The sequence below is a fragment of the Zonotrichia leucophrys genome, chromosome 19 (genome assembly GCF_028769735.1).
Source record: "Zonotrichia leucophrys gambelii isolate GWCS_2022_RI chromosome 19, RI_Zleu_2.0, whole genome shotgun sequence".
Classification (NCBI taxonomy): Eukaryota; Metazoa; Chordata; class Aves; order Passeriformes; family Passerellidae; genus Zonotrichia; species Zonotrichia leucophrys.
In genome coordinates, this window is record NC_088188.1 from 4191963 (window position 1) to 4217347 (window position 25385).

General features: G+C 50.4%; 2 protein-coding genes across 5 annotated transcripts in view; both read left to right on the plus strand.

Moving 5' to 3' along the window:
• Positions 1-1313: 1313 nt before the first annotated feature.
• On the plus strand, positions 1314-13235 carry P2RX1 (purinergic receptor P2X 1). Of its 2 annotated transcripts, none has more exons than XM_064729167.1 (13): positions 1314-1597; positions 4833-4980; positions 5386-5457; positions 6210-6279; positions 6752-6848; positions 7093-7173; positions 8322-8463; positions 9573-9703; positions 10310-10400; positions 11064-11129; positions 11751-11843; positions 12354-12399; positions 12717-13235. In XM_064729167.1, exons 1-12 carry the CDS (start codon positions 1461-1463, stop codon positions 12396-12398), a joined length of 1173 nt encoding a protein of 390 aa, XP_064585237.1. In that variant the 5' UTR covers positions 1314-1460; the 3' UTR covers position 12399; positions 12717-13235. The 2 variants fall into 2 exon arrangements, with proteins under 2 accessions (XP_064585237.1, XP_064585238.1); XM_064729168.1 differs by having other exon boundaries at positions 12714-12850.
• A 6826-nt stretch (positions 13236-20061) lies between these two features.
• Positions 20062-25385, plus strand: part of CAMKK1 (calcium/calmodulin dependent protein kinase kinase 1) — a 96552-nt gene continuing 91228 nt past the window's right edge. For 2 of the 3 annotated variants that reach the window (XM_064729081.1, XM_064729076.1), the window contains exon 1: positions 20062-20118. The gene's annotated coding sequence lies outside the window, so the exon portion shown is untranslated. Of the gene's footprint in view, positions 20119-20142; positions 20491-25385 lie in introns of those variants that run through there. The other variant, XM_064729079.1, reaches the window with a different exon arrangement.

Consider the following 25385-nt stretch of genomic DNA (forward strand, 5'->3'; position numbering starts at 1 on the left):
GATTCAGATAAATGATTCAGTTGCTTTTTGCCCAGTTTTCCTTATTGCCCAGCAAAGATAATTGATTTTTCCCAATTATTTCACAGTTGTCAGGTCTGTAATGTATTGAGTCGAAAGGTAAATGTGACAGTGAGCAAGCTGCAAGTGAACTTGAGAAGTGGTGATACTAATAGAAATATTCCTGAAAGGAAAGATTTATCCCAGCAGGTGAAGATTTTCCCTACTTTTAAAACCTATTCCTCCTGCAGAGAGGGCCTTTATGCCAGGCTTGGTGGCTGCAGAGAGCCAGTGTCTCCTTTGAGGCCAAGGGAGGCAGCAGATGAACTGAGGCTCATGGAGCCTGTCCCTGCCAGGAGTGCTGAAGCAGCTGAGTGCTGGGACTTCTGGGATAAACATCCTCTCTTTCTCCCCAAAAAAAACCAACCCAAGTGTTCCCTTCTCAGCCCCAGTGCTCCCCAGCACAGAGGGTGCCCTGGAGCTGCCCAGTGGGATGCACTGAGGGCACAGGGTCCCCCATCCACAGCCTCTGTGCTTTCTCCAGCAATGAGCCAACCCCCTTCAAAGCTCCCCATTGCAGCTGTTGGCCCCCCAAATTTCAGTCTGGCACTGCTGTCAAATCCAGTCCCTTTCTCAGTGATACTTGTTTTAAGTGGTGTCTGCACCACCCTGCAGAGCGTCGCTCACAGTGACCCCGGCTCGCCTGGCCCTGCTCACATCCAGGCCATTCAGGAAATGCTGGAAATGCTTCCAAGTGCACCCAGTCCAGCCCAGTGCAAGTGCTGGGAAGGAGCCAAGCCCCAGCTGTCTGGCCTCACCATGGGAGGGGGCCAAGCTGGGTGCCCTTCTGCTCCCTGGGTCAGCTCTGAATTGCTGAGCTGGGCTTTCTGGTGCTCCCCCTTCTCTTTCCCGACCCTTTTTTGGGAGACAGAAGAGGACATGGGCTCAGGACACACACCCTGAGGTGGCTGTTGTGGTAGGAAAGATACCCCAATCCTAATTCCTAAAATTTCTCCCGGGACCCCCACAATCTCTCCCATCCCACTGTTGCCCCCAGGAATGCCTCGTGGTCTCTGCTCATCCCAAGCCCTGCCTGCAGCCTCTCTGTCCCCAGGGAAGGCTCCTGCCAGGCGAGGGAGCATCGCTCACAGACAGATGGCTTCGTCCTGGTGGCATGTGGGCTTGGCAACAGGGTGGCCCTGCACCCTCCCACACCCTGTCCCACCCCCAGACCATGTAGGGCACCCGCTGTTCCCAGCCCAGAGCTTATAGGAAGAGGAAGCCTCATCCCTGCGCAGAGGAGGAAACCCGGCAGCCCAGATGTGCTCAGAGCCACGCCGATAGCAATTCTTATTCTGTTATTTTAATCTGCAAACAGAGGAGCTGCCGGAGCGGCGGCAGGCACGGCCCAACCCAGGGTGCAGTGAAGAGCTGGGAGGCTGTGGCACAGCCCTGGCACAGCCATGGGGCAGAAGTGCATGGACAAGCTGTCCTCCTTCCTCTTCGAGTATGACACCCCTCGGATGGTGCTGGTGAGGAACAAGAAGGTGGGACTGACCTTCAGGCTGATCCAGCTCATCGTCCTGGCATACATCATCGGGTAAGGCTGCCCAGCACCTGCTTGCCCTGACATTAATGCTCTGCCACTGGGTTAAAAAGCAATTGAGAGAGAAAGGCTTCTATATCCCCTACATCCCAGTGCAGGGGGGTTATTGCTAATGGCTTCACATCCCCTTGGTTGTGGCTGCTCCTGTGCAGCCCAGTGTCCCTCCATGGCTCTTTTAGATGGCTGCTTAGTCCCCATATCCTCCCCAGTAGCTCCTGTATGTCCAGGCTGGAGGCTCATCCATCCCTGCCCAGCCCTGCTCCGCACACCGCAGCCCCGTCCTCTCACTGAAGAGAATCCAGATCCTGCTCCAGCTGCTGGACGGTGGCCTGAGAATCTGTTGTTATTTTTATTTTCATTTATATTAAATAAGAGGCATTTGGGGCCAGTGCAGTGATTTGTGAGACCCGAGCGGCTCAAGACAGGGCCATAAATCTCCCTGTTCACCGCTCTGACGCTGCGGCCGAGACGCAGCTTGGCTCCAAAATTCCTGGTCTTATTTGCTTCTGGGAGGCAGCTCCAAAAGCAAGGGCAACTGCTTAAAAAAGGCAGTGAGTGGAGCAGGCGGGATCAGAATGGGTGAGGATGTGTGTCCTCAGGTGCCCTGGGGCTGCTGCTCCTGCTGAAGTTACTCTGTGCCTGTCCCTCGGTGTGGGACGATGTGATGGGATGTGATGGTTGGTAAACCTTGGCTGCTGTGGGATCAGCACCCTTTCACGGGGAAGGATGTTTGAAAGGAAGGGGGGTGTCTGGACATCAAGTGGAAAATCTGAGAATTTTTGGGGTGCAGAATGTCTCATGCAATGGAAAGGCAGTGGCTCCCAGGCCTCAGTGCAAGGGAGTCACTGTGGGGAGCAGAGGTGCCCGTCCCTCCTTTTAGCACAGACTCCCTGGAAAAGGTAAAAACCTTCTCAAGGGATGAGTGTGGAACCCCCATGCTGGTTGCCCCATTAATCCCACCATGCTCACCAGCACTTTGACTCCCAAGGGTAATCCTCAGGCAAAACTGCAACTGAGGTCTCAAGGATGCTCTGTTGCAGAGTTTTGAACTGGTGTTACTGGGAGCAGCTTTGTTTTTCCTAAGGACTGAGCCTGAGAAGCCCCAGGGCTCCAGTCCCAAATGTGGCTGGGGGCAGCTGCTCCTGTGGATGGGGAACTGGCACAGATGGTTGTGCAGGGCAACTAAGGAAACGTGGCTTAAGCAACTTGAAGTGAGACAGGCAACCAGGAGGGAGCAGGAAGAGAACCAGCCAGGGGGTGACAGCCAGTGGCAGAGCAGAGGAATCTGGCATGAAGTTGCTGGAATTCCCAAGTTTTTCCTGGGTTGTTGGGATGGGGCTCCTCTAGCAAGGGGCTGCCTGTGATTGCAGCTGCCTACAGCTCCACCAGCCCCTGGCTTCCCCTCGCTGCTGGCAGCACTGCTCCCAGTTCCCTTCCTCCAGTTCTCTGCCCACAACACTGCCCCCAGTTTGCTGCCCTCACCAAGCCACAATGCCTGAGATTTTCTGTCCTTTGAAAACAAATTTGGCAGCCAAATGTGTATTTATTTACCATTCTCCCAGCTTTTGTCCTCCCTTCCTAGCAGGCATAGGATGCTCGTGGAAATGTGTGTCTGCTAGAAGGACATGGCTGGTGCCATCAGTGCACAGAAGTGGGGCCAGCCCCCCTGTGAGACCCTGTGTCACCCCTGGGGAGCAGTTCTTTTTCCTGTGATGGCTGTGATAAGGTGGTATCAGTGCTGCCCAGGAGATGCTGGGCACTTTCTGGGTTTCGCTTCCTGAATTCTTGCATGCAAGGAGCTGTAGGCTGAGCCACAGGATGAGGCCAGCAAGGCAAGAGGGCTTGGTGGCTCTGCCACATCAGGGTGTGACACCAGGGGACTTTTACAACCTGGGCAGGACTTGCTGCAGCATTTACAGCCTCCTGGGTAATGGTTTTGTTTGTCCTGACCCTGGCTTTGCCACAGGGGAGGTGGGGTTGCCCAGCCCTGTGTGCCCATAGTCAGCTCTGCCGGGGAGGGTAAGGTCAGCAGCAGAGTCTGTGCTGGAGGCTGATCTAGAGAAGTGTTCTGCCCAGTTCACATCCTTCTGCAGTCCTGAGGGCATCAGGGAAGATGCCCAGTGTAACTCAGTATGGTCTTCTGCCTTGGAGGAGGATGTTGGAGCTGGGTGTCCCAGCTGCAGTGGCAGCAGTGCTGAATTTCTGCTCCCATCCCCATGCTCTGGAGCAGATGCCATCCCTGAGGTCCTCTTGCTCTCAGTCTTGGGATGCTGGTGTGGCTGCAAGCTAAAAAGCTCCCTCTCCAAGAAGGTCCAAACAGAAAACCTCCGGACAGCACCTGGGATTCCCCATTTCCCCCTCTGCCCATCAGCCAGGTGTCAGAGGCGAGGTTGACACACCAGGCTGGTGTCATGAGCTGTCCCATGGGTATCCTGCTGCCTCTGTCACAGCCAGCGGGACCAATGCCTGCGGCAGAGGGGACAAAATCCAGATCGCTCCTTTTTTAGTGCCGAGAATGCTCCACGGCGCCGGAGGCACCACCCGAAATGGGTGCTTGCCCATGTTTATAGTGTCCCTGAGTCAGAGTTAATCCAGCAGCAGCTTGTTTATGCTCTAGGTTAAATAGTGTCAGGAGCCTGTCCTAATGGCTGTGTGATGGGCTGGGAAAGGCAGGCAGAGCCCTGTTCTGGCCACAGAGTGTCCCTAACCCTGCTCCTGCAGCCCTCTTGCACACAGGGCCATTGCTCCACATTCCCTCTGCTGGATGGGAAAACAGTGGCTCTGGATGTGAACCGTGTTCAGACTCAGCTCTGTGTTGGCCCTGGAGGCATTGGGTTTTGGAGAGCTCCTCTGCAGTGAATCAGGAGGTCAGGTGTTGGGGTAGGTCATTGAGACCAGCAAGCTGCAAACCTGCCATAGGCTTTAACCCTCAGTGACTGATGGCTACTGTTCTCCACCTGCCTTCACACACCCTCAGCCATAAAATGTATCCCAGTCCCCAAAACACATCATCCTGGCATGAAAGTTGGGTCCTACAGCTACCACATGCCTCAGGCAAAGGGTAGGATATTTCAGCAACATGTCCCTCATCCAGCAGGAAGAAACTTGGCAAATGATTCCCCAGGTGAGACTTGGTAGAAAAAGCCCCAGTGCACAGGTCTGGGCTGAGGATCAGGCCGTTGGAGAAGTGCTGGTGGCCATGCTCACCCTGCCATCTTTCCCTGTCCAGGTGGGTGTTCCTCTATGAGAAGGGCTACCAGTCCCAGGACAGCATCGTCAGCTCGGTCTCCGTGAAGTTGAAAGGGCTGACACTGACCAACGAGAGTGTCCTGGGTCCTCACATCTGGGATGTGGTGGACTATGTTTTCCCACCCCAGGTAAGGAGTCAGGGTGGCTGGGTTAGGGATTTGCTTTTGTCCCAGTGGCTGCTTTTCCTCCTGTGCTGGGGTGCAGATGGGTCCTTGGCATAGGCTTTCCATGGGGCTAAGCATGACAGGGTGTCCCTGTGGTGGGAAGGAGTTTGCTCCTGTCACAAACCTCTGCCCAGGTTCTCCCTGGGGAGCATCTGGTACTTGGGACCCACTGTGGGTGAGGAGGCACATTGGAGGCTGCCTCCAAAAGGATCAAGGTTCCTCCAGTGCCTCTGGAGCACCATCTCAGGCAGCAAGTGGGGTCCTCCAGTGTCCCTGGGGCTGGTGGCACTGCAGATCCCCACCTGGGGAGAGGCTCCTCACAGAGGGGACCCTGTGCTGGCTGTGAGCTCGTTGGCTGTGTCTCCACAGGGGGACAACTCGTTTGTGGTCATGACCAACTTCATTGTCACTCCTGGACAGAAACAAGGAACCTGCCCAGAGGTAAACACACCAGCTTCCTTCAGTGGGCTAAGCTTCTGTAATTCAGGGGGATTGTGGTGGGAAGACTTTTTCTGACACTGGGAGGTTTATTAAGAGCCAGGGCCTGGCCCCATATTTAATGTTCCTGACTCCTGTGTGCAATGTGAAGACTTTTATTCTGCTGAAAAACAGGTGGCATCCATTTAAGTTTTCTTCCCTTTGAGATGATCAAGTAGAACAGACTTGAGGCCTGGAGTGAATAAATTGCCCTTTTTCCTGCTTTATCTGAACAGCCTTGGTTGGGAAGCAGTATATTGTAGGGGGACACAGTATGGATAAATGAAGGTAATGTAGAATGTAATCTTATCCCCCAATGACTTGCAGCTGGACCCTATTACTAAAGGTTAGGAGCAAGCTGGATGATAAGCACAAGTGGTATAAAAGAGTGAATTGGTGGGAACTGGAGGCAGAGGGTTGTTGCAAGGACTAGGAACAGGTGGTGCTCCTCCCCAGAGGAGCTGCCTACAAGAAACTTTGAGGAGGTATGAAACTCTGAGGATATGGAACCCTTGCACCATAATGATAAAAGAGCTCTGGGTATATAAGAAAACATATAATGATAACAGCACTGTTGTAGTCTATAACATGAACAAGGCTCTGGCTTCAGTTGAGCAGTGTTTCCCTCAAGAAAAATGCTGTGTGGTGAGGCAGGAGGGACAGGGGATTGAAGCTGCAGGGTGGGATGCTAACAGGTGGCTGCTTTCTCCAAACAGCTGCCAGATGCCGGGCTGTGCACACAGGACAGTGACTGCAGCAAAGGGAAATACAGCCGGCAGGGACAAGGTATGGCACATGGTCCTGGTGTTTCTGGTGAGACAACACTGAGAAAAGCTGCCTGGCTGGGGTGTCCCCTGGCTGGGGGACCTGCTTTGAACAGGAAAACCTCTGACATGCTGGTTGAAGGTTCCACATGGGCTGGTTCAGCTCTGCTCTTTTGAAAGATACCTGAGCTGCAAACAAAAGGTTAATCAGGACTAAGCCATTTCCCCCAAACTGTTGTCCTCTTATCAGCTCAGCATTTTCTTAGGTGTGTTTTAACAAGAAAAATCCCCAGCTGCTCCCCTGTACAGCACTGTAAGAGAAATCACTGCCCTGAGCTGAGTTTCCTAACTGTTTTAGAAAGGTGCCAAAGCCCTGAGCACTTTGTGTCTTGCATGCCCTTGGCAGAGCTGAAGCCCCAACCAGATCCCATCCATCCCAGTGTGAGGCTGAGATTTCACAGGATGCAGGGTGTGAGCAGCTGTCTCCCCCACAGGGCTCATGACTGGCAAGTGTGTAAACTTCAACAGCACTGTGAAGACCTGTGAGATCTTTGGCTGGTGCCCTGTTGAAGTTGATTATCATGTTCCCAGGTAAGGAATGATGATGTTGTTCTCTTTCCCATCCCAGCTGCACTTGGTGTGGAGCAGACCAAGTTGGGCTCTATGGCATGTGGCCAGGACAGCCTGTGTTGTGAAAGAGCAGGAAGGGGAGGGATGAGACCACCAGTTTTCTGGGTCTGCTTGTCTCAGTTTGAGTGAATTTCCACCAAATGGAGCTTTCTCTAGAGCCTGGAGAGCCAAGTGGTGGACACATGCCTACACTTGTGTTTTTCAGCCCTGCCCTACTGTCAGAAGCAGAGAAGTTCACCTTGTTCATCAAGAACAGCATCACTTTCCCCAAGTTCAAGGTGTCCAGGTAAGGAGAGGTTTGGGGGGGATGGCTCCTGGTTGGTTCCTCCAGCTGTGTCCCTCAGAGGAAACCATGGGTTCAGCTGGATGGGTGTAACTGAATGCTTGGTATGGAGGATTGCCCACCTCACCTTCTCAGTGATCCCAGGACTACTCTAACTGCTGCACTGAGCCCCACATAGCTCATAGGAACTGACACGTTTCCCTCCCAAATCTGTCCCACCTCAGCTGGTAGCTGTAGTTACTGGAAAGATTTCTGGAATTAACCTCTCTTGAGTTACCCTCACAAGATGCAAATCAGTTACTCTGATTTTTCATTTTTCTTCTCTGAAGACAAAATTAAAATACCACATGGCCAGGATAAGCTTGGTGTCCCAGAGTGCCCCTTAACATCACAGATCCCACCTGTTTCAGGAAAGGGTGGGGTTGGCAGCACTGGGGGAAATGCTGCTGGCTGAAGGCACACTCCTAAGAGGATTTGTGATGGGACTCACCAGATATCTGATTTGGAACAAATTAACAGAAGCTATTTGTGCTGTAGACAGCGGATTCTTTTCTCTAAGCTGAATCTTGTCCCTGTGCTGCAGCCAAGGTTAAGTGTCCTGGCAGCCAGCAGGCTTGGCAAAGTCCTGGGCTGACCTCACACCTCCCAGGAGGTGGCTGGGAGAGGGGATCCCCCCAGCTGCAAGGAGGGGTGGCCCAGGTGAGGACAGGCTGAAGGGGACACAGAGAGGGAGCAGGTCCTGGCAGTGAGGGTGGCCGGGCTGGCTGCTGTGGGGAAACTTCCTGCCTTTGATCATTGCTGAGCATCAGCGATGGGATCAGTTTGAGCAAGGCACAAGGCTTACAAAACCACAAGATGTTTTTGGGCAAAAGAGCAGAGTGGGATGGAAGGCAAGAAGTTGCCCTTTCCTTTTAACCCTTGCCGTAGGAGATAGCAAACTCCAGCTAAATGTAAAAGGTGTGGGATACACTCACTATCCATGAGGTGTCCCAGATAAAAATTGCTGGAGCTCAGAACACTGCCTAGCAGAACCCATGGGCAAGTGGCATGTGAATGGGAGAGTGACATGGACTGGGCTAGGGACTTACAGAAGTTTTTCCCCCTAAAATTATTGTGTTTCTGAGAATTTTTCTCACTCTTTTCATTCACAGGCGCAACTTGGTTGAGAGTGTTACCAAGCAGTACCTGAAGAAATGCACCTATCACAAAGTCACTGATTCCCTGTGTCCTGTGTTTGAACTGGGATACATAGTGAAGGAATCAGGCCAGAATTTTACCTTCCTGGCTGTTAAGGTACTTCAATTTCAAATGATGTTCCTTGCTGTTGATGGGAAAGGGGCACTCAACAGTGCAATCGCCTCCAGCTGTTGAGATGATTTTCAGTTTTCTCAAGAATTCTTGAGAAAACAAGTGTCAGAATTATCTCATAAAGATTATGAATCTCCTTGGACATGGCCTAATATTTACATTTTTCTTGGAAACTCTTGAGAAGATTTGACCCCCTGGCAGTAAATCCCAGGGTTCAGCTTGTTTTAATTTGAGCAGCGAATAACTAGATCTGTGTGGCCAAATCCCATCTGATTGAGCTTGGAAATCCCAGCTGGATGGTCAAATATTGGTCATTGCACAGTGCTAACTGCAGCCTTTCCCCTGGCTCCAAAATGCAGCTTTGTTTAACACTCCTCAGGCTGGTGTGTGGGAGTGTCTGCTATCTGTGCTGCAAAACCTTGTGATAACTTTGTCAGGCACTGGATAAAATCAGAGGCTTGCATCTATGAACACTTATTTAATGGATTGGATCAGATGGCCCAGAGAAGCTATGGTTGCCCCATTCCTGGCCAGGACCTGAAGAAAACTGGTCTAACCAAAGGTGTCCCTGCCCACGGCAGGTTTGGAACAAAATGGTCTTCATGGTCTCTTCCAACCCAAACCATTCTAATATTCTATATATTAAAGGTGTAAAAATACAAACCTCTGAGGCACAGCTATTTACAGCCTGGAGTGAGCTCAGGAGGGAGGAAGGACTCCTGCATTTCCTGAGCAACCTCTTAGGCATGATCAAGGCAAGGGAAGGCTCTCCCACGAGGACCAGGAGGAATCTGGGGTAAGCACTGTTTCTCAGGACGGTGCCTTGGACACAGGATTCTGATCAGGAACAAGAAGGCATGAATTTATTTGTGTATCCAGCACTCAGGACAGAAACAAGAGTCTCTGCAAGGGGTTATGTACAGGCCACAAAGCCAGGGCTGCTCAGGAAGGCTGAGGCAGCAGTGGGGTCTGTGCAATTGGAGAGCCAGGACACCTCATGGCATTGAGACAGGACACCTATGAGGAGGGAAAGCATTTCTCTGTATGAGCCAGGTCCAAGGAGGGGCAACCTTGTGACTCCCTCTTGTCTGCAGGGTGGAGTGGTGGGCATCACCATAGACTGGAACTGTGACCTCGACTGGCCCCTGCGCTACTGCAAACCCATTTACCAGTTCCATGGCCTGTACAACGATGACAGCAATGTTTCACCAGGGTTCAACTTCAGGTAAGGAAATACACTTGGAGAATCAGCAGGTAATTCAGAGGTGACAGCTTCCAGGTTCCCATTTAAGGGATGGTGGAAGGCCAGAGAGTGTCCTTCAAAATACTCACTACCTTTGCAGGGCCAGGCAGCAGTACCAGTGCTCTTTTAAACAGCATGAGAAAAGAGATAATACACTCCTTGGCTTGAAAACTGCCCCATTTCCTTTCCATCTCTTCCCCCTTGCAGGCTCTCCTGCTTGGCTGAGTTTTTGGGAAGCCCTTGAAAGACTGGAGATAGTGTAGGATCATCTCACATGTTCTCATAGTCTGTATCCTCTGCTCTGTGTGACTCTGTCACCAGTGCTTCACCAATATCTGCTGCACATAAAACTTGGGGGCATCAGATCAAACAGCAGGAGCTGGAACTCCATCCTGCAGGCAGGGAAACTGAGGCACAGAGAGGAGAGGTGCCAACAGCCCAGCCCCTTCAGGGGATTTGAGGAGAAGGTCAGGAGCAGGTCTGTGATAGCACATTCCCAGATCTTTGTCCAAGATCCCAGTGCTGTAGGGCTGCAGGGGCTATTGGACCCCCTGGCAGACCATAAACACTCACCATCCAATTGCACAGATATGCCAAATACTACAGAGAAGATGGGATGGAAAAGAGGACACTCTACAAGGTGTTTGGGATCCGGCTCGACATTCTGGTGAATGGCAAGGTAAGGGTGGATCCTCTGGGTCCCTGGGACAGCAGTGCCATGTCCTTGGAAGGGACCAGCTCTGAAACACGGCACCAGGGTGCTGTGGGATCAGGAACATTAGTGTGAATGCTTTCCTTGGGTGCTGGCCGGCTACAGGAACCCTTGGGAAATACTGGGGAAGGGAAGAGAGGTGGAAAACATATTTTATAGGTCACATCTTTCAGCTGTGGCTTGATCAGTGGTTTTGTCAAAAAAAAATTTGATGGGAGTGGGGAGGACTTGTGTAAACTCAAAACCTTTTACTGTTATTTGCAAAAGCTGAACATTTGCATTTTTCTATTTTGTCTTTTTCTTCCCACCGGGAGAGAAGTCTTCTCTTATTGTGTTCCCATGGAGAATATTCAAATTATATACTTCTTTGTTTGGTTGCTTGGTTTGGGTTGGGTTTTTTATATTAAAAGTACAGGAAGAAAAGTAAGTTCAATTTATTTCAGCCAAAAACCAACCTACAATATTTTTCTGCTTGACCAGCTCTTTCCTAGCTCCTGTTTCTCTGTGTGCTGTGGTTGTGGTTTGGGTTGCTGCAAGGCACTTTTGCTGAGCTCCACCTACAGCTAGAGTACCCTTTTTTCCCCCTGGGCTGACTGTAACTTATCACCTATTTTCTCTGACTTTATCCAGGCAGGCAAATTTGACATCATCCCGACCATGACCACAATTGGCTCTGGAATTGGTATTTTTGGAGTGGTAAGTTCAGATATTTCCAGCCTCTATATGGAGACTCTCAAATTATTCTTCTTGCCTGTGACATCCGTGGGAAGTGTCCTTGAGCTGAAGTGAAATACTGGCTACTGCTCAGGGAATCAGGGGATGGGGAAAGGAGGTGCTCTCCTGCCTTGTCAGCTCAGGAAAACAGATTCCTGCTGGTCCCTGGCTGATGTGAATTCTGCCCTGCTGATGAAGGGCAGGCTGGTTCTCTTGGCAGGTCTTGGCATCCTGATAGTTTCAAGTTAGAGCTGGCAATGAGGAAGAGTCTGCATGTGATTGGCAGTATTTAATTCAGGACAGAAACCCAGTGTGTGATTTGCTTATGGCTTTAAAGACTTGGGCACAACTCAAAGGCTGCTGTGCTCTGCACTTAGCTAAAGGGGAAACATTTCATTTCTGTTGGCTTAAATCACTTAAATTGAACACAGCACACTTCACTTCTGTCCTAAATGGACATCTGGAGACTTCAGCAACTGCCATATGGTGGGATGAAGCAGAAGTGACCCTAAATTGTGGGGCAAACTGGGAAAAACTAGAAGTAGACAGTGGTGCAGGTAATCTTGGAGGGCAACTCCAAACCTAACTGCACTTTGATTCAAGGCCTCTGTCCTCTGTGACCTGCTCCTGCTGCATTTTCTCCATGGACGGGACTATTACAAGCAGAAGAAATTCAAATATGCAGAACCGGAGCCTGTAAGTAACAGTGAGTGCTGCCCTGCAGAGGCTCTTGCAGGGGTGTGCGTGGATGTGTGCATGAGTAATGATGCTGTAACACAAACATCCACGCTGAGGGGCAACCAGGCGCCTTCCTGAGCCCTTGGGACTGTTGGAGACTGGGATTCATGAATCTTCTCTCCAAAATTACTGAGACGTTGTGTGTGACTCATTGTTAATAACGTTATTCTCTGCCTTTAACCCCAGATATTCCAATATGTAGTAACACTTGCATTGCTTTAAGGGAAGCAGGGGCAGATCCGTGCTTTAGCAAACTAGAAAATGTCTTTTTCTGCTCTTTGAGAATATCTCCATGACTATGGAATGTTTCATGGCCTTTGAAAGGACACAAAAACAGTTCGCCTCAAATTCATCTGAAAATGTGTGTGTACACTGGGGGTTAGGAGTTGCTGCCCAGTCACATTTCCCTGGCATTAGAAAGGAGCAGGTCTGTAAAAGAATCTTTGTTTTCTCTCCTTTAACCCCCAGTCAAAGTCGCATAAGAAGGTAAAGGAGCCAGACAACACACAGTGAGGTGAGTGGTGTTTCCCCAGCCCTGCTAGCATACATCTGTCAGGGATGAGGGCTGTAGGGCTTGGGGCTATTCCAAGGTGTGTGAGAAGGCAGGAGGGTTTCAGGAAGGCAGCAGGGATCCAGGGGGGCTTGGAGGAGACCTGAGCTGTGGGCTGCAGTGCCTAACATGGGGTCAGCACTTCCCAACATAAGCAGTTGTATCGGGCAGCAACAGATGCAGGATGTGGGTCTGACATTGTGTCTTTGATGGCAGCATCTCTTGAAGGAGGGCACTGGGGGGCAAGAGACCAGAAATCACTGTGCACCTTCTCTCAGCAGAATCCACACTGACTGACAAACCTGCACCTTCCTCCTCCTCCTCTTCTCCTACAACACGGTCGCCATCCCATCACCTCCCTGGGCCAGCCCCAAGACCAGCAGAAGCAGCATCCAGCCCCAGCTCATGGGAGGTGGTGCCCTGCAGCCAGGCCAGGGGCTGGCTGGCCCAGCACACAGCCTGTGGTGGGAGCTGCCATGATGCTGTGGATGGGTCAGACTAAGGGGTCTTGGGGCCCTCTGCAGGGCACTGGGTCTGCTGCCTCTGTAGGCCCTTCAGAAGAGCTCACACTGCACCTGCCTGGTGTGCCAGGGCTGTGCCAGGTCACTGGCACCTGAAGAGCCTGGGGACAGCACAGCTGCCTCTTCTGCCCCAGAAGCACCGCTGGACAATTCCAAATTGAGAAGGGGAAGGAAGGAGAGCTGCCAGGAACCATCCCCAGCCCTCTGCCTGGGAGAAAAATGGTTATTTTGTAAGGATGTATTTTATTAAAAAAATAAACCTTTAGTTTTTCTACTACATCCCTTCATGGTGCCTATGCTAGCGCCATAGCATGATGTTTGGAGTGGTTTCTGGAGGGTTTATGCATATAAAGTAATCCCTTTAGTGATGATTCCTTCAGAAACTGCCCTCCCATGCAGGGCCCCTGGGCCTCTGGCCACGAGCAGGGGCTGTTATCAGAGTTGTCACTTGGGTTTCCTCCTCAGACAGGCTGGCTGGCAGGGAGCACTGGCACACTGCCAGCCATGGCCATCCACTGTCCTGTGCCAGCTCTGCCTCCACTGCCCACACTGGTCAGTGTGAGCTGATCAGGAAGACTTTTCCAGCAGCAGCCTCACAAATTCCTGGGTGCTCTCTGTATCCAGGAATTGAACTTCACCTCTGTGCTGGAAGATTTGCACCACTCAGCACGTGCAGCTGCACATCATGGGCTATGCTCAAACCCCACATCCCTGCGAGCCAACCCTGCCCTGTGCTGCTGGCCCTGTTCCATTCTCCAGGACACATCAATGCTGACTTTCCGCATAGTCTCTGAATGTCTGTTTTTACCTCCTTGGGGAAAATGTTGCTTTGGTTGCCTTGAAAGTGGATCCCAGTGGCCATGGCAGAGTTGGTGGAGAAGCTGTAGGGCTGTAATGCTGCCAGAGCCTGCAGCAGCATTGCTCTGGGCTCTCAGGGACACAAGAATGTGTGCCTTAAAGTCATGCAGGTGATATTTGGTCATAAGCTCAACAAACATTTCAAACCATACCATCAAGCCATACATTCCCCAGGGCCAGATCATTTGCCCTCAGCAGGATCCCTCAGCTTTCCCAGGCACAGTGGGTTTTTGTAAGGTTATCCATGGTTAATTTTTTCACCCTTTCCTGTGAAAAAAAACCTTTTCCTGCTGCCCTGTGTCAGAGGTGCCAGGTGCTCATACGAAGGATGCAGGGAGGGTGAGGGAAACCTCCTGGTCTCCGGAGGAGTCGGTGCCTGTTCAGTGAGGGCTGGGGGATCTCCAAGCCCTGGGAGATCTCCTGCAGCCTCCATGGAGAACCAAGCAGGTCCCATGTGGTGGCACGGTGCAGCTCCCCAGCAAGCTGCCACCAGCAGAGGGGACTGCAAGACCATTTCACAGGGACTGGGGAAAATCCACTTTTCATAGACAGTGAAGTGAGAGTGTTCGGGTAACCTTTAGCACCCACTTACACCGGGTCAATCTCCGGTCAAAACTTAAAATAACAAATGCAAAGCTGCAGGTAGAGCTGCGGGATTTCTGCCTGCTTAATCTTTCAAGCTGCTTGTAATACAAAGTCCCTATTCTTTCCTAGGAAGAATTAGAATATGAAATCAGGAAAAGGCAACTTGTAAATGAACCCCTCTAGTTGCTATTCTAAACTTCTGAGCTGGAATCCCTAAAAGTCCCAAGGCTGCTTTAAAAAACATGGAAGGATTTGTTTTCATCTCTTTAACTTGTTTTCTTTAAATGTACAATCTTTGGGGATCCTTTGCTTTGCTTTTCATTCATCATTTCTGCAACCAGTAGGATGAGATATTGCAATTTTGATTCTTTCCCTCAAACAAGCTCCTCCTCAAAGCCAGGGACTGTGGCTCCCAGGTGGGTGCCAAACAGCAATGGCTGTCTGGAGGAAACTGAGCAAGTATCAGATTTTAACATACACCGGTCCCCTCTGCTGTATGAAAAGGCAGGGAAAGCCCGTGGCACTTGTTTCAGGCCTTCTTTTGCCATAGGGGTTGGAGGTGAGGGCCAGAGATTGGAGACCAAGGAGGAAGGGCTGCTCTGTTCAGCCCCTTCCTTGGCACAGATGCTCTGCTTCAGCACTGCAGCTCCCAGCCCCCTCCCCACACCTTCCAGTTTGTCAAAACTCACACAAATTACTGAATGCAGGATAGGACACAGCAGCTAAAAGCTGGAGCCTCACAAATGGAAATGCAGACCGGTTAAGACGCCTGGTGTTGTAATTCTCAGTGTGGAAATGTGGGTGACCAGCAGGATCATATTCCTGTCCTCTTGGTTTGACCTGATCTTGCTCTGAGGATCAGGGGAGAATTTACTGTTCTTAGACAGAAGGATTTCTTTGTGTTGTGGCCAGAAAACAACTGTATTTGAAGCAGTTAGGAAGTGGCCAGCGTGTCCTGCTGCTCTCTGCCCTCTGAGCAGCAGCATGAAGTGTTAGAGAATCCCAAAGGATTTGGTCATCGTGTCAAAGCCCCTTCAATGACAGTGTGCTGTGTTACTTCCCATTCATGTTGTGGCCAGTTGAGGGTTGAGTTGTTTGGGGGGTTTTTTTAACTCTTTGTTTGATTGCATTTTGGTTTTTACACAGTTATTAACCAATAGGAAAATACTAATAGAAAAGGAACTTTCAGCAATTCAAGCACTGTCCCAGAAAACACACAAGAAAGAATCTATATTATCCAGTTAATCCCTACTCTTTACAATCAGCAGTAACAAGCCCTTGTATGTGATGGTGTCAGTGCTCCAAACCTCTGACAGAGGACTCTTGCCTTGATCATGGGTGTTAGACAACAAAAGTAAGCAATGAGTCCAGTGTGACTATTCCCATTTTATACAAACAAAAACCAAGATATGAACAAAGAATTTTTGAACATGGATTTAAATGTAGTGAGAATTTTCTGCTTCTGACCAGCTTTTGTTATCTGTAAAGGCTACTAGGTTAGATCTTGTACAGATATATCTTTTCACTCCCTCAGGCAGGGTTATCTTGAAAAAATCCAGTAGCACAGATATTCCAGAAGAGCAATTACAGAAAAACTTATTTGGCAATAATTATGCTGGTTAGTGATTCAGCAGAGATGAGGAATTATATTTCAATCTCTGCAGAACTGGCAACATTTAATCATTATGTTTGTGCTCAATTCCCAGCACAATGAAGCCCTGATTTCCACCTGGTGCTTCGAGACATGTAACAAGGCAAATTAAAATGAGTAACACTCAAGAAGTAGATAACTCCTTTCCTGTGCAGCCTCTCCTATCTTTAAGCCCACTCATTCTTTCCCTGGCACAGCAGACTCCCTGATATTTTTAACCCAGTTCTCCTCTTAGGACATCCTTGGATTTTTCCCTAAAAAAAGCTCCTGCCTTTCTGGTTACACTATTTCCCTTTCTCTTTTGTTGTGGGAGCATGTTTTCAGTTGGATAAATCCTCTGGCTGACACACAGTGAAGGACTGGCAGGAACATGCATATCCTCCCAGCTCTGGAGGATGCTTTTATTTCCTTCTGTCCCACAGCTGGGCATTCTCAGGCCAGACTGTGCTGGGTGGCAAGAGGAGCTTCTTGGCCATTTGAACATTTGACATCTGCAGCTCAGCCTGCAGCCTCTCTGCTAGGGACAGTGCAGTTGTTACAGCCCATTTCCCTGCTGCCAGCCCTGCATTAATTATGCCACGCTATAATCTTTGGCTGCCTTTGGTGAAGTGCTCTCTCCTTCTGTTATTTGTTTCTAATTGCTTTATTGCCTTATTTTTGAAAGAGTAAAATTCAAAACTGTCCAAATGGGTTCTGAATATAGCAACGGCCTGGTCACCTGATGGGCTCCTCAGCTGGGGTGAATCAGGATTGCTCCAGTTAACAGGGCTCTGCCTACCAGTACCAAGTACAGATCCTGCTCAGCTTTATGGAAGCACTAAGAGATTTCCTAAAAAAAGGATGGCTTTAAATCTTTTTTTACCTAAATGTACTAGTGACATGCCTGGGAAATATAAACTCTTCACCTCAGGACTGAACACAAGGACAGGTTAAATAAACACATTCCCAGTCCTTGCACCCAAAAACCATGCAAAATCAGTTAACAACCAGCCATACGCAATCATTATTGAACAGAAATATCAAAGTCTTAATTTAACATTGTTATAGCCATTTAAGCATCAGAGAGACATTGTCTGTGACTCTCTTTCCATTGGCCGCAACTGTTCTGCAGTTAATGACCTCTGTATGACAAAAAGGGAAGCTGAGACACATGATTTGTTTGGGGTTTTTTTGTTTTCTGGAAGAAACAGCACGTTCTGACTGAGCTGAGCCAACCAGGTTATTACATTAAATCAAGTGCTCGCAGTCTTTGCCAGATTTGATTGTTTCAAATCTTGATACTGGTGCTAAACTGTGCTTCAGACATCTGGTGATTTAAATCACTCATTGGTGATTTAAACTGCCTGGTGCTAAAGGAGGTAGATCCTTAGGGGACAAGTATCAGCACTTTCTAAACAGTCAGCATCTCATAAACATCTCAAAGCCAAATGAATCAGTCCAAATGACTTCTGAAACCCTTGCAAAACCTCCTCAACAGTAATTAAGGCAAGAGGAGCAGGAGGCTGAAAGGTTCATTCATTGCTCAGGAGAGTCTGAGTTGGCCCTGCATGAGCAAGGCCCTACTTGATAGCATTGAAAGCCTCTGTGAAACAGGTCAGTGCTTGGCTTACATGTTATGGTCTGTTAGAGCGTCTCTCACACCCTGAGCCACACGAGCACAGCCCCTCCACAGGCACAGGCACATTCCTGGCTGGTGGGCACATACTCCAGGCAGACAAGGAGTTTGCTGGGGCTTTCCCTCAGGCCTGGGAGGAAGTTTTGCTTTTGCTCATGGGCTTGTCTTACTTTTCCTGAGAGTCCACCAAGGCAAACACAGAGTCCAGGAGCTCAGGCTGCTGGCTGCCTTGGGATGATGTCTAATCACTGTCATTCCTGACATCCAGAGCTGCTGGAACACAACAGCAGCTTTGCAACACACAGGCAAGGAGGTGGAGCTCTCTGCTGTGCTGTGACCATTACAGAACCATTTTGATTGGAAAACACCTCTGAGATCAAGTCCAACCACAAACCCAACCAACACTGACACTAAACCATGTCCCTGAGTGCCACATCTACATGTTTTTGGACATCCTAAAATGCAGCAGGCTCTGCCATCCTCTCACTGGTTATCATGCTGCTGTTCACCTGCCCCAAGAGCCCTTCACTGCCCCAGTGCTTCCTGTTCATGGAAGGTCTCTGCTGGGTTTTCTCTGTGAAGAGCTGAAAACACAACCCTTTGTAGTGACTCTTTAGTAGTCAAGATTTGAACCACGTAACATCTCAATTCCAAGTGGTTTTGACTGAAAACTGGCAAAGAGGATGCACGAATATTTTAGATGGAAGTGAAAGGGTACAAGTCCTGAATAAACCTGTTCATCTGTAGAGAGTTGCTCAGCTGCCTGTGACCAGCCAGGGTGACAAAGCACATTTCTGCAGGAAAAGTAAGACTTGGATGCACATAGCAAACAGCAGCAGACTGTAGCTGGCTACAATAAATATACCCACAGAATGAGTAAATGAAAATAATGATGCTCTTTGCTAGGCTTACAAGATGACTTTGCTGTTTTAATGCATAGTGCCTCTTAATTACATTTTGATACTTTTCTCAACACAGTTTCAACAGGGGAAGCTTTTTGGAGATGAAAAAATTGGTAGTAAACACAAGATGCATTATTATACGTTATTTCGAGTTATGAAACCCATGGTAAGGAATTAATTTGTTTCCAAAGCAGAGGATTATTTGAGACTCATTGGAAGCAGGCACAGGCATTTCTATCTGCTTGTTGTCACAGCAGGAAGGAGCAGCAGTCTGCAGTGGGTTGAGTCAGGATGTGGATTTAATCCATTTAGCTCTCTGGCTAAATCCAAGATTCCTGGCGGGGACCCTGACTGTGACTGGAGTCACAGCAGAGCCCAGCGAGTCCTGCCACCAGTCACTTGTCACAAAATCAACATCTTCAAGAATGCCACTGCAAACACTTCACTGCTGGGTGCAGTGGGAACCTCGCGACACAGGGTACAGTAAACCACGAGTCAAGAAGGTAAAAGAGAGCGGGGAGGGAAAAATATAGCTAAAATATGAGCCAAACCAAAGAGGGCATCTGCTTGTAGGAATTCCTTGAAGAACAGCAGTGGGATCAGGTGGTGTGCAAGATTTGCAAGTTGCAGCAAGACTTGAGGAACTGTATATTTGGGTTGGGTGTTACTCTAGAGACAGAGCCTGGGTGAGGGGACATCGTGTGCCGGGATCCTGGGTGAGGGGACACCCGTGTGCCAGAATCCTGGGTGAGGGGACAGCCGTGTCCGGGATCCTGGGTGAGGGGACACCCGTGTGTCCGGGATCCTGGGTGAGGGGACAGCCTTGTACGGGATCCTGGGTGAGGGGACACCCGTGTGCCAGAGTCCTGGGTGAGGGGACACCCGTGTCCGGGATCCTGGGTGAGGGGATACCCATGTGCCGGGATCTTTGAGCTCCTCACGCTGCCTCCCTCCGCCCGGGGCCGGCGGGCCCTCCGCTCCCATCGTGCCAGTTCCACTGTACCTGATCATACATATTATGGAATATTTAGGGAGAATTTATTTGCAGAAATTATTATTAGGCATTGGAAGGAGCTGCCCATGGAGATGGGGGAGTCATTTTGCCTGGATGCGGCTCTCAGTGCTCTGATCTGTCACAGGCTGGACGCGACGATTTCAGAGGTCTTTCCCAACATCACTGATTCTGATTAGCAAAAAGCCCCGTGTTTTCACCCAGCGCTTCTGGCTGGACACCACACGCCACCCCAAAAAAAAAGGTTTCTCGGTTTGGTTTTCTTTTCTTTTTTTTTTTTCTTTATTTTTTAGCCTTTTTGCCCCAAACCCCAGCGCCTCCTCGCCACGTACCCCCTTCACCCCCCATCTCCCTCACGGCCACACGCGCGCGCGCCCCGGGAGGCGCGGCCACCCCCAGCCAATGGGCGGCGCGGGCGCGGGCGGGGCGGGGCGGGGCCCGGCGCGCGCCGGCCCCGCGCGGCCAATGCGGGGCGGGGCGGGCGGCGCGAACGGCGGCGCCGCGGGGCGGGCGGGACCCGGCGGGAGCGCCGAGCGCAGGTGAGCGACCCCCGGCACGGGGCGACCCCCGCGATCGGAGCTCCCCGAGCTGCGAGCCCCGAGTGCCGCGCTGCGGGGACAGCCCGCGGGGACAGCCCACGGGCAGCGTCCCGGCGGCGGCGGAGGGGACGCGGGTGGGACCTGGTGGTCGGCGCCGGTGGACACGGGCGGCCGCCGCATCCCCCAGGCTGCGGGAGCCGCCGCTGCGGCGCGGCCGGGGATGCGCCCGGCAGCTGCGGCTCCGGAGGTGATGGTTTTACCGAGCTCAAAAATAAATGGGAAAAAATTAAATCCTTCCGAAAGCTGGGGTTTTGAGCAGTGTGAGCAGTGCCAGCTATCCCTCGCCTTTTTCTCGAGGGGGCAGAGAAGAAGGTGAGAAGTGCGGTGAGCTCCGTGCAGGTTTGTCACAGCTTCCTAACCCTCCTTGCTGCCCTTGGGATCGGCCTGAGCTCCTCAGAGTTTGGGTTTTCTCGTGGGTGGGTGCCCCGGGCCGAGCCGTGCTGTCCTGCCCCGGGCCGGGCCGTGCTGTCTTGCTCCGGGCCGAGCTGCCCTACCCCGGGCCGGGCCGTGCTGTGCTGCCCCGGCCGTGTCCCGGAGCGCACACCTGGCAGCCAGGCTGGGTGAGACGGGCTTACCTTCCTCTCTGCTTGCCTTGGCCCTGAGGGACAATAACCTGCAGCTCTCTGTGCTGTGAGCAAGGAAAAGTGCTGATCCTGCAATGGTAACTTTCTTCAGCTGCTCTGATGAAGGTAAAATTAACATTCTGTTGGAGTTGTAACTCAATGGAGAAGGTTTTGTTTAATAGGAAGTTGTTGCTTTTCTGTTTACAGTAGCCTGCAATTCCACATTAATCTTCCCATCATGTGTTAACTTCCTCCCTGGGAGGCATTTCTGGCAGCTTCAGTTTGTTCTGGAGTTTGACACGGGATGGCTTTGAAGTGTTGCTTTCCAAACTGGATAAGGCGAGCAGAGCGCTGCTATCTCAGTTGCTGGAAGAGAAGAACCAAAGCCAGCGTGCTGGGGCTGTGCTCCAGCGTGTCCTGTGCATGGTTTGTGTGTGAGCCCTGTGCTCGGGCTGGGTGCCTGGTGTGAATGGGATTAAACTCCAGGCAGAGCAATGAATTTGCTTTCCTGGGCTTGCTCCCTTGGCTTTTGCCTGGAGAAGGTCAGATCTTAGCAACCAGGAGAGTAAGCACCAGGCTTTTATCATTCCAGCAAGGAGCTGAAGCATGTCATGGGTTGGTATGGGCTGAAGGCTGGGCTTTAAGTCACAGCAGGTGCCAGGCCACCTAGTCCCAACAGATTTCTTTCCTTGAGGGACGCTGTGTTTGCTGGTGAGAAGTTCCTTCTGTCTGGAGCTGTCTCCAGCTATTTCTCCAGGAGTTTGGGATGGCTCTTGTGGGTTGGAGTGGGGGGGTGTGTGTGTTCCCAGGACAGCTCCTGGCTCAGAGAAGGTGAGCAGAGCTGCCCATGCAGGTGCTGCTGGAGTGAAGCAGCCAGAGGACCTCACCTGTCCTGGCATTGCTCAGAGCTGTGAGTTTCCCCTTCACTCCACACAGCCAGAGTATGCTGTACTTCTGCCATGGCAAGCAAGTTACCCCTTCATCTTTGGGATGGAAGCAAGGCTGAGCTGTCAGCCTAAAAGCCAAGTGCAGAGTTGGCATGAGATAAAATGTTCTTGGCTTGTGTCTTAAACTGTAGCAAAGCTGACAACTCTGAGGACAACCACGTATCCAGTAACCCTTGTGAAAATTCTTCCTCTTATGTCTTTATGGTTGTTCCTCTGATTTTCAGTATTTTTTTCCATTTTTTTGGAGAGGGGCATAGGGTGTCACTTGCTTTAAGAAGCAAACATCCAGCATGGAGGCAGGTAACCCAGTCACCAAAAATAAGTGGTTGAAAAGGGAATGTGGCTGGCTGAGGGAATGATTGAAGTGTGCAAATCAACTGTTGACATAATGCAGTCATTGAGGCAGTCTGAAGGTTGGGTAGGGATATTTGCGATGGATAAAGTGTCAGGTACAGCTGGTAAGTGGATAATACAAAAAAATGCCATGTGGTCAAGCATGTTGTTTTGATTAAGACAGTGGTTAAGCTTAGCATGGCTGGAGAAAAGTATCTGAAACCTTCTAAAGAGAACAGACCCTAATAACTGATAAAGTGGAGGATACTGATCTGAAAGATGGTGTGGTGGGAAGGAGCCACAGTGATTTCCATCCATGAGTGCGAGGGTGGCTGTTGGTTTGTGCTGGTGGGTGAGGTGTGAGTACATGTTCCAGCCCTTCAGAACAGGGGTGTTTCAGGCTTGTGTATTTGGGCACAGGTGGTGACTTCATGGATTGAGTCCTTAATCACAGAAAAAGATTTTATAGACTGTGTCACTGATGCTGAGGTGCAGTCAAGGACTGCAGAACTTGCAGTTCTAACCCGCTTAGGAATTTTCAGCCTGGATTTGTTGGTCACTTCTACTGGTTTAAGTTTTTAGAAAGATTTTCATGTTTCATTGCACTCTTCAGTTTTATCATATATCTTATATATTCGTACCTATTTTATATATTAGATATTCACTTTATTTTATATTTTTGGCACAAGTGATATGGATATAACCAGAGGGAGAAGCACAAATGTCATATGTCAAGTACATGACACTGGAGAAATTTTGCTTGCTGTTTTCAGGTGCTGGTGTCCCTGGATGGGGAAGTTCTCCTGAAAGCCCAAACCCTTTTGAGGACACAGCTTTTCTGTGGGCTGAGGCTGGCAGCTGAAAGGGAGGGCTGTCCCATGGCAGCTGGGAGCTTCATATCCCACAAAGCTGCTGCTTTAGGGAGTGGACCTGGCTGAGTATAAACCCTTGTGTTTTATTTCTTGATGGCACCCAGTGCATGAGCTGAGTCATGCTTTGTGCATAAGGTGTGGTTTGTTGAGGACTTGTTTCTTTTGGGTTGTTGCCCTGGGAAGGCATTACTTTTGGGTGAGTACTGCTGAAATAGTTGTAGTTTTTGCTAGAATCTCTGTGGGATTAATTTAGGCTGCTTGTGTCTGGGGTGATTTCAGTGTCTCTGCAGAGCGGTGGCTGTGAAATGTTGTGATGAATTCTTCAGTATTGTTCAGAGAATTGATGGTGAAGCTGTTAGCTATTTAACAGTGACTGCTCTAATTATTCTGGTGTGAGTGTAAACAGCAAGGCTGTGATGTGCTGGAGCAGCACTGGAATATGTATCTTTCTGAGATGCAGACAAGCATCTCAGACATGAAAGACATATATTCAAGACACATATCCTTCCTCCTGTTCCTGGGCTGTAGTCTCTGTGTATGCCTTGGACAAGCAGAAAAGCCATGCAAGTCCAGCTTTCCTTTCTGCTGCTCCTGGTGCCATGTGGCAACTGCTTCCCTGAGGGCAGTGGAGCCAAATTCTTGGCCTCACTTTTTCTGCTGCCTTCTGCAGTTCCCTGTCTCCAGTGGTTTGCACTCACTCACTCACAGCAGTGGAAGTGAGGACTGTCCTTTTTAGAGCTGGGCTGTTGGTGAGAGTCCTGTCTGCAGAGCAGATTGAGCACAGAGCTGTGTGCCAAGGTGGAAGAGAGCAGGTCCCTGAAGCCTGCATCTCCTGTGCAACATCCCATGAATATTTCTGGGGTGTGCTGATTGTTTTTCTCAGCCAAGTGACACTGTGACCTTGTGAGGACAGAGCATTGAGTGCTGGGGAAACCCAGGCTAAATGACACTTTCTGAGGATGTGTAAGTGTTGTATCTGTGACTGGCTGGGATGGAGGTGAATCAGTGGTCCCAAGGGGTGTGAGATCATCCTGCCCTGCTGACCTGGGCTGTGGTGCCTGTGTGTGGCAGTTCAGAGCTGTGCTGGAGCCCTGCTCCCAGCCAGGTGCTGCTGCTCTCCTCCTGCTGTTCCTCAGCTCTGCCTCTGCTGCAGAGATTGGTCACAATTCTGCCTTGCAGTCTTGGGAGTGCAGCAGAGCTTGGACCACCCACTCCATGGTTTGTCTTGGTTGTGCTTTGCTTTTGCAGGGTGTATTTATTAACTCCAAGAGTGTTTTGCTGTCATGAGACTGTCGTGGGTGCCTGTCTCTTCTTCCCTCTCCCACTCCCAGCAGTAGTTCAGATTTCCATTCCACACAACAGAAGTGAGTCCTAAACCCCCAAAAGAGGTGCTGAGGATGGATTTGCTGTACACAAATAATATGGGCACAGCCCTCTGAAGCCCACAATTGGAGTTTGTCACATCTACAGTAGATAAAGCTGAAGGAATTGGGCAGCAGTAGCAAAAAAACCGAGCCAGCACAGCTTTGCAGAGCAGTGTGTGCATGTGTGTACCTACCTGAGGCTGCCTCTAATTATCACAGCTCCCCTGCTGTCCTGCTGATGAGTCCAGCCCTGTCAAAGTTACTCTCAACTACCTCCTGCCTTTGTGCTTCCTCACCATGGTGCTGGCAGCACGCAGGCACTGCCAGAGCTCTTCTCCTGCCCCTGCACCTCCTCATGTGCTGGATGCTGCTGGTGGCCCCTGTGTGCTCTGCTGCTCTAATGTGGTGTCACAGAGGGAATTTGGGATGCTCAAAGGGACCCCTGCCTAGAGGAGGGTCTGTAGCTGTTGCTCCATGCTGGGTTTCTGCTTCCAGACCCTCCCTCTCCCTCATTCCAGCCTGCCCATGGAGTCCTGACTGTTTGTGGACACGGAGCTGAAGGATGTGTGAGCTGCCTGCTCATCAGGAGCCTGGCAGGGATGTGATGTGAGCATGAACCACACTCCTCTAGGGAAGGAGGCTTCCTCCTGCAGTGTGTGAGCACTGACTGATGGCAGCATGAAAGAAAAAGGATGAATTTGCCCCTCAGTGAGTTGAGTGCTGCCTTGGAGAAGTGGGTTCTGTTGCTTCAGAGCTTCCTCCCCTGTCCTTTGTCAGTGCTTAGAGGTCAGTGTGGAAAACTGCGAGGGAAGGAGAGATGTAAGAGCCTGAATGAGAGATGTGGGACTCCAGGCAGCTCTTCAAAATGCAATTTATTACATCCAAGGTGTTACAGCAGTCATGGGTGACAGAGCTGGGCCCACAGCTGTCAGCTCCAGCTGGAGGCAGCCCTGGAGACCCTGAGTTTAGGTTACAATGCATTATATACTTTTCTTTGCTGAGCATCTTAATATGGCAGAACCAATCTGTACCTTAACTTTTATCTATTTCCTATCATAACTACTGTAATTACCATATTCATGTTACTGTTCTCCAATCACTAACAGTCAGTACATTACAGTTTAAGCT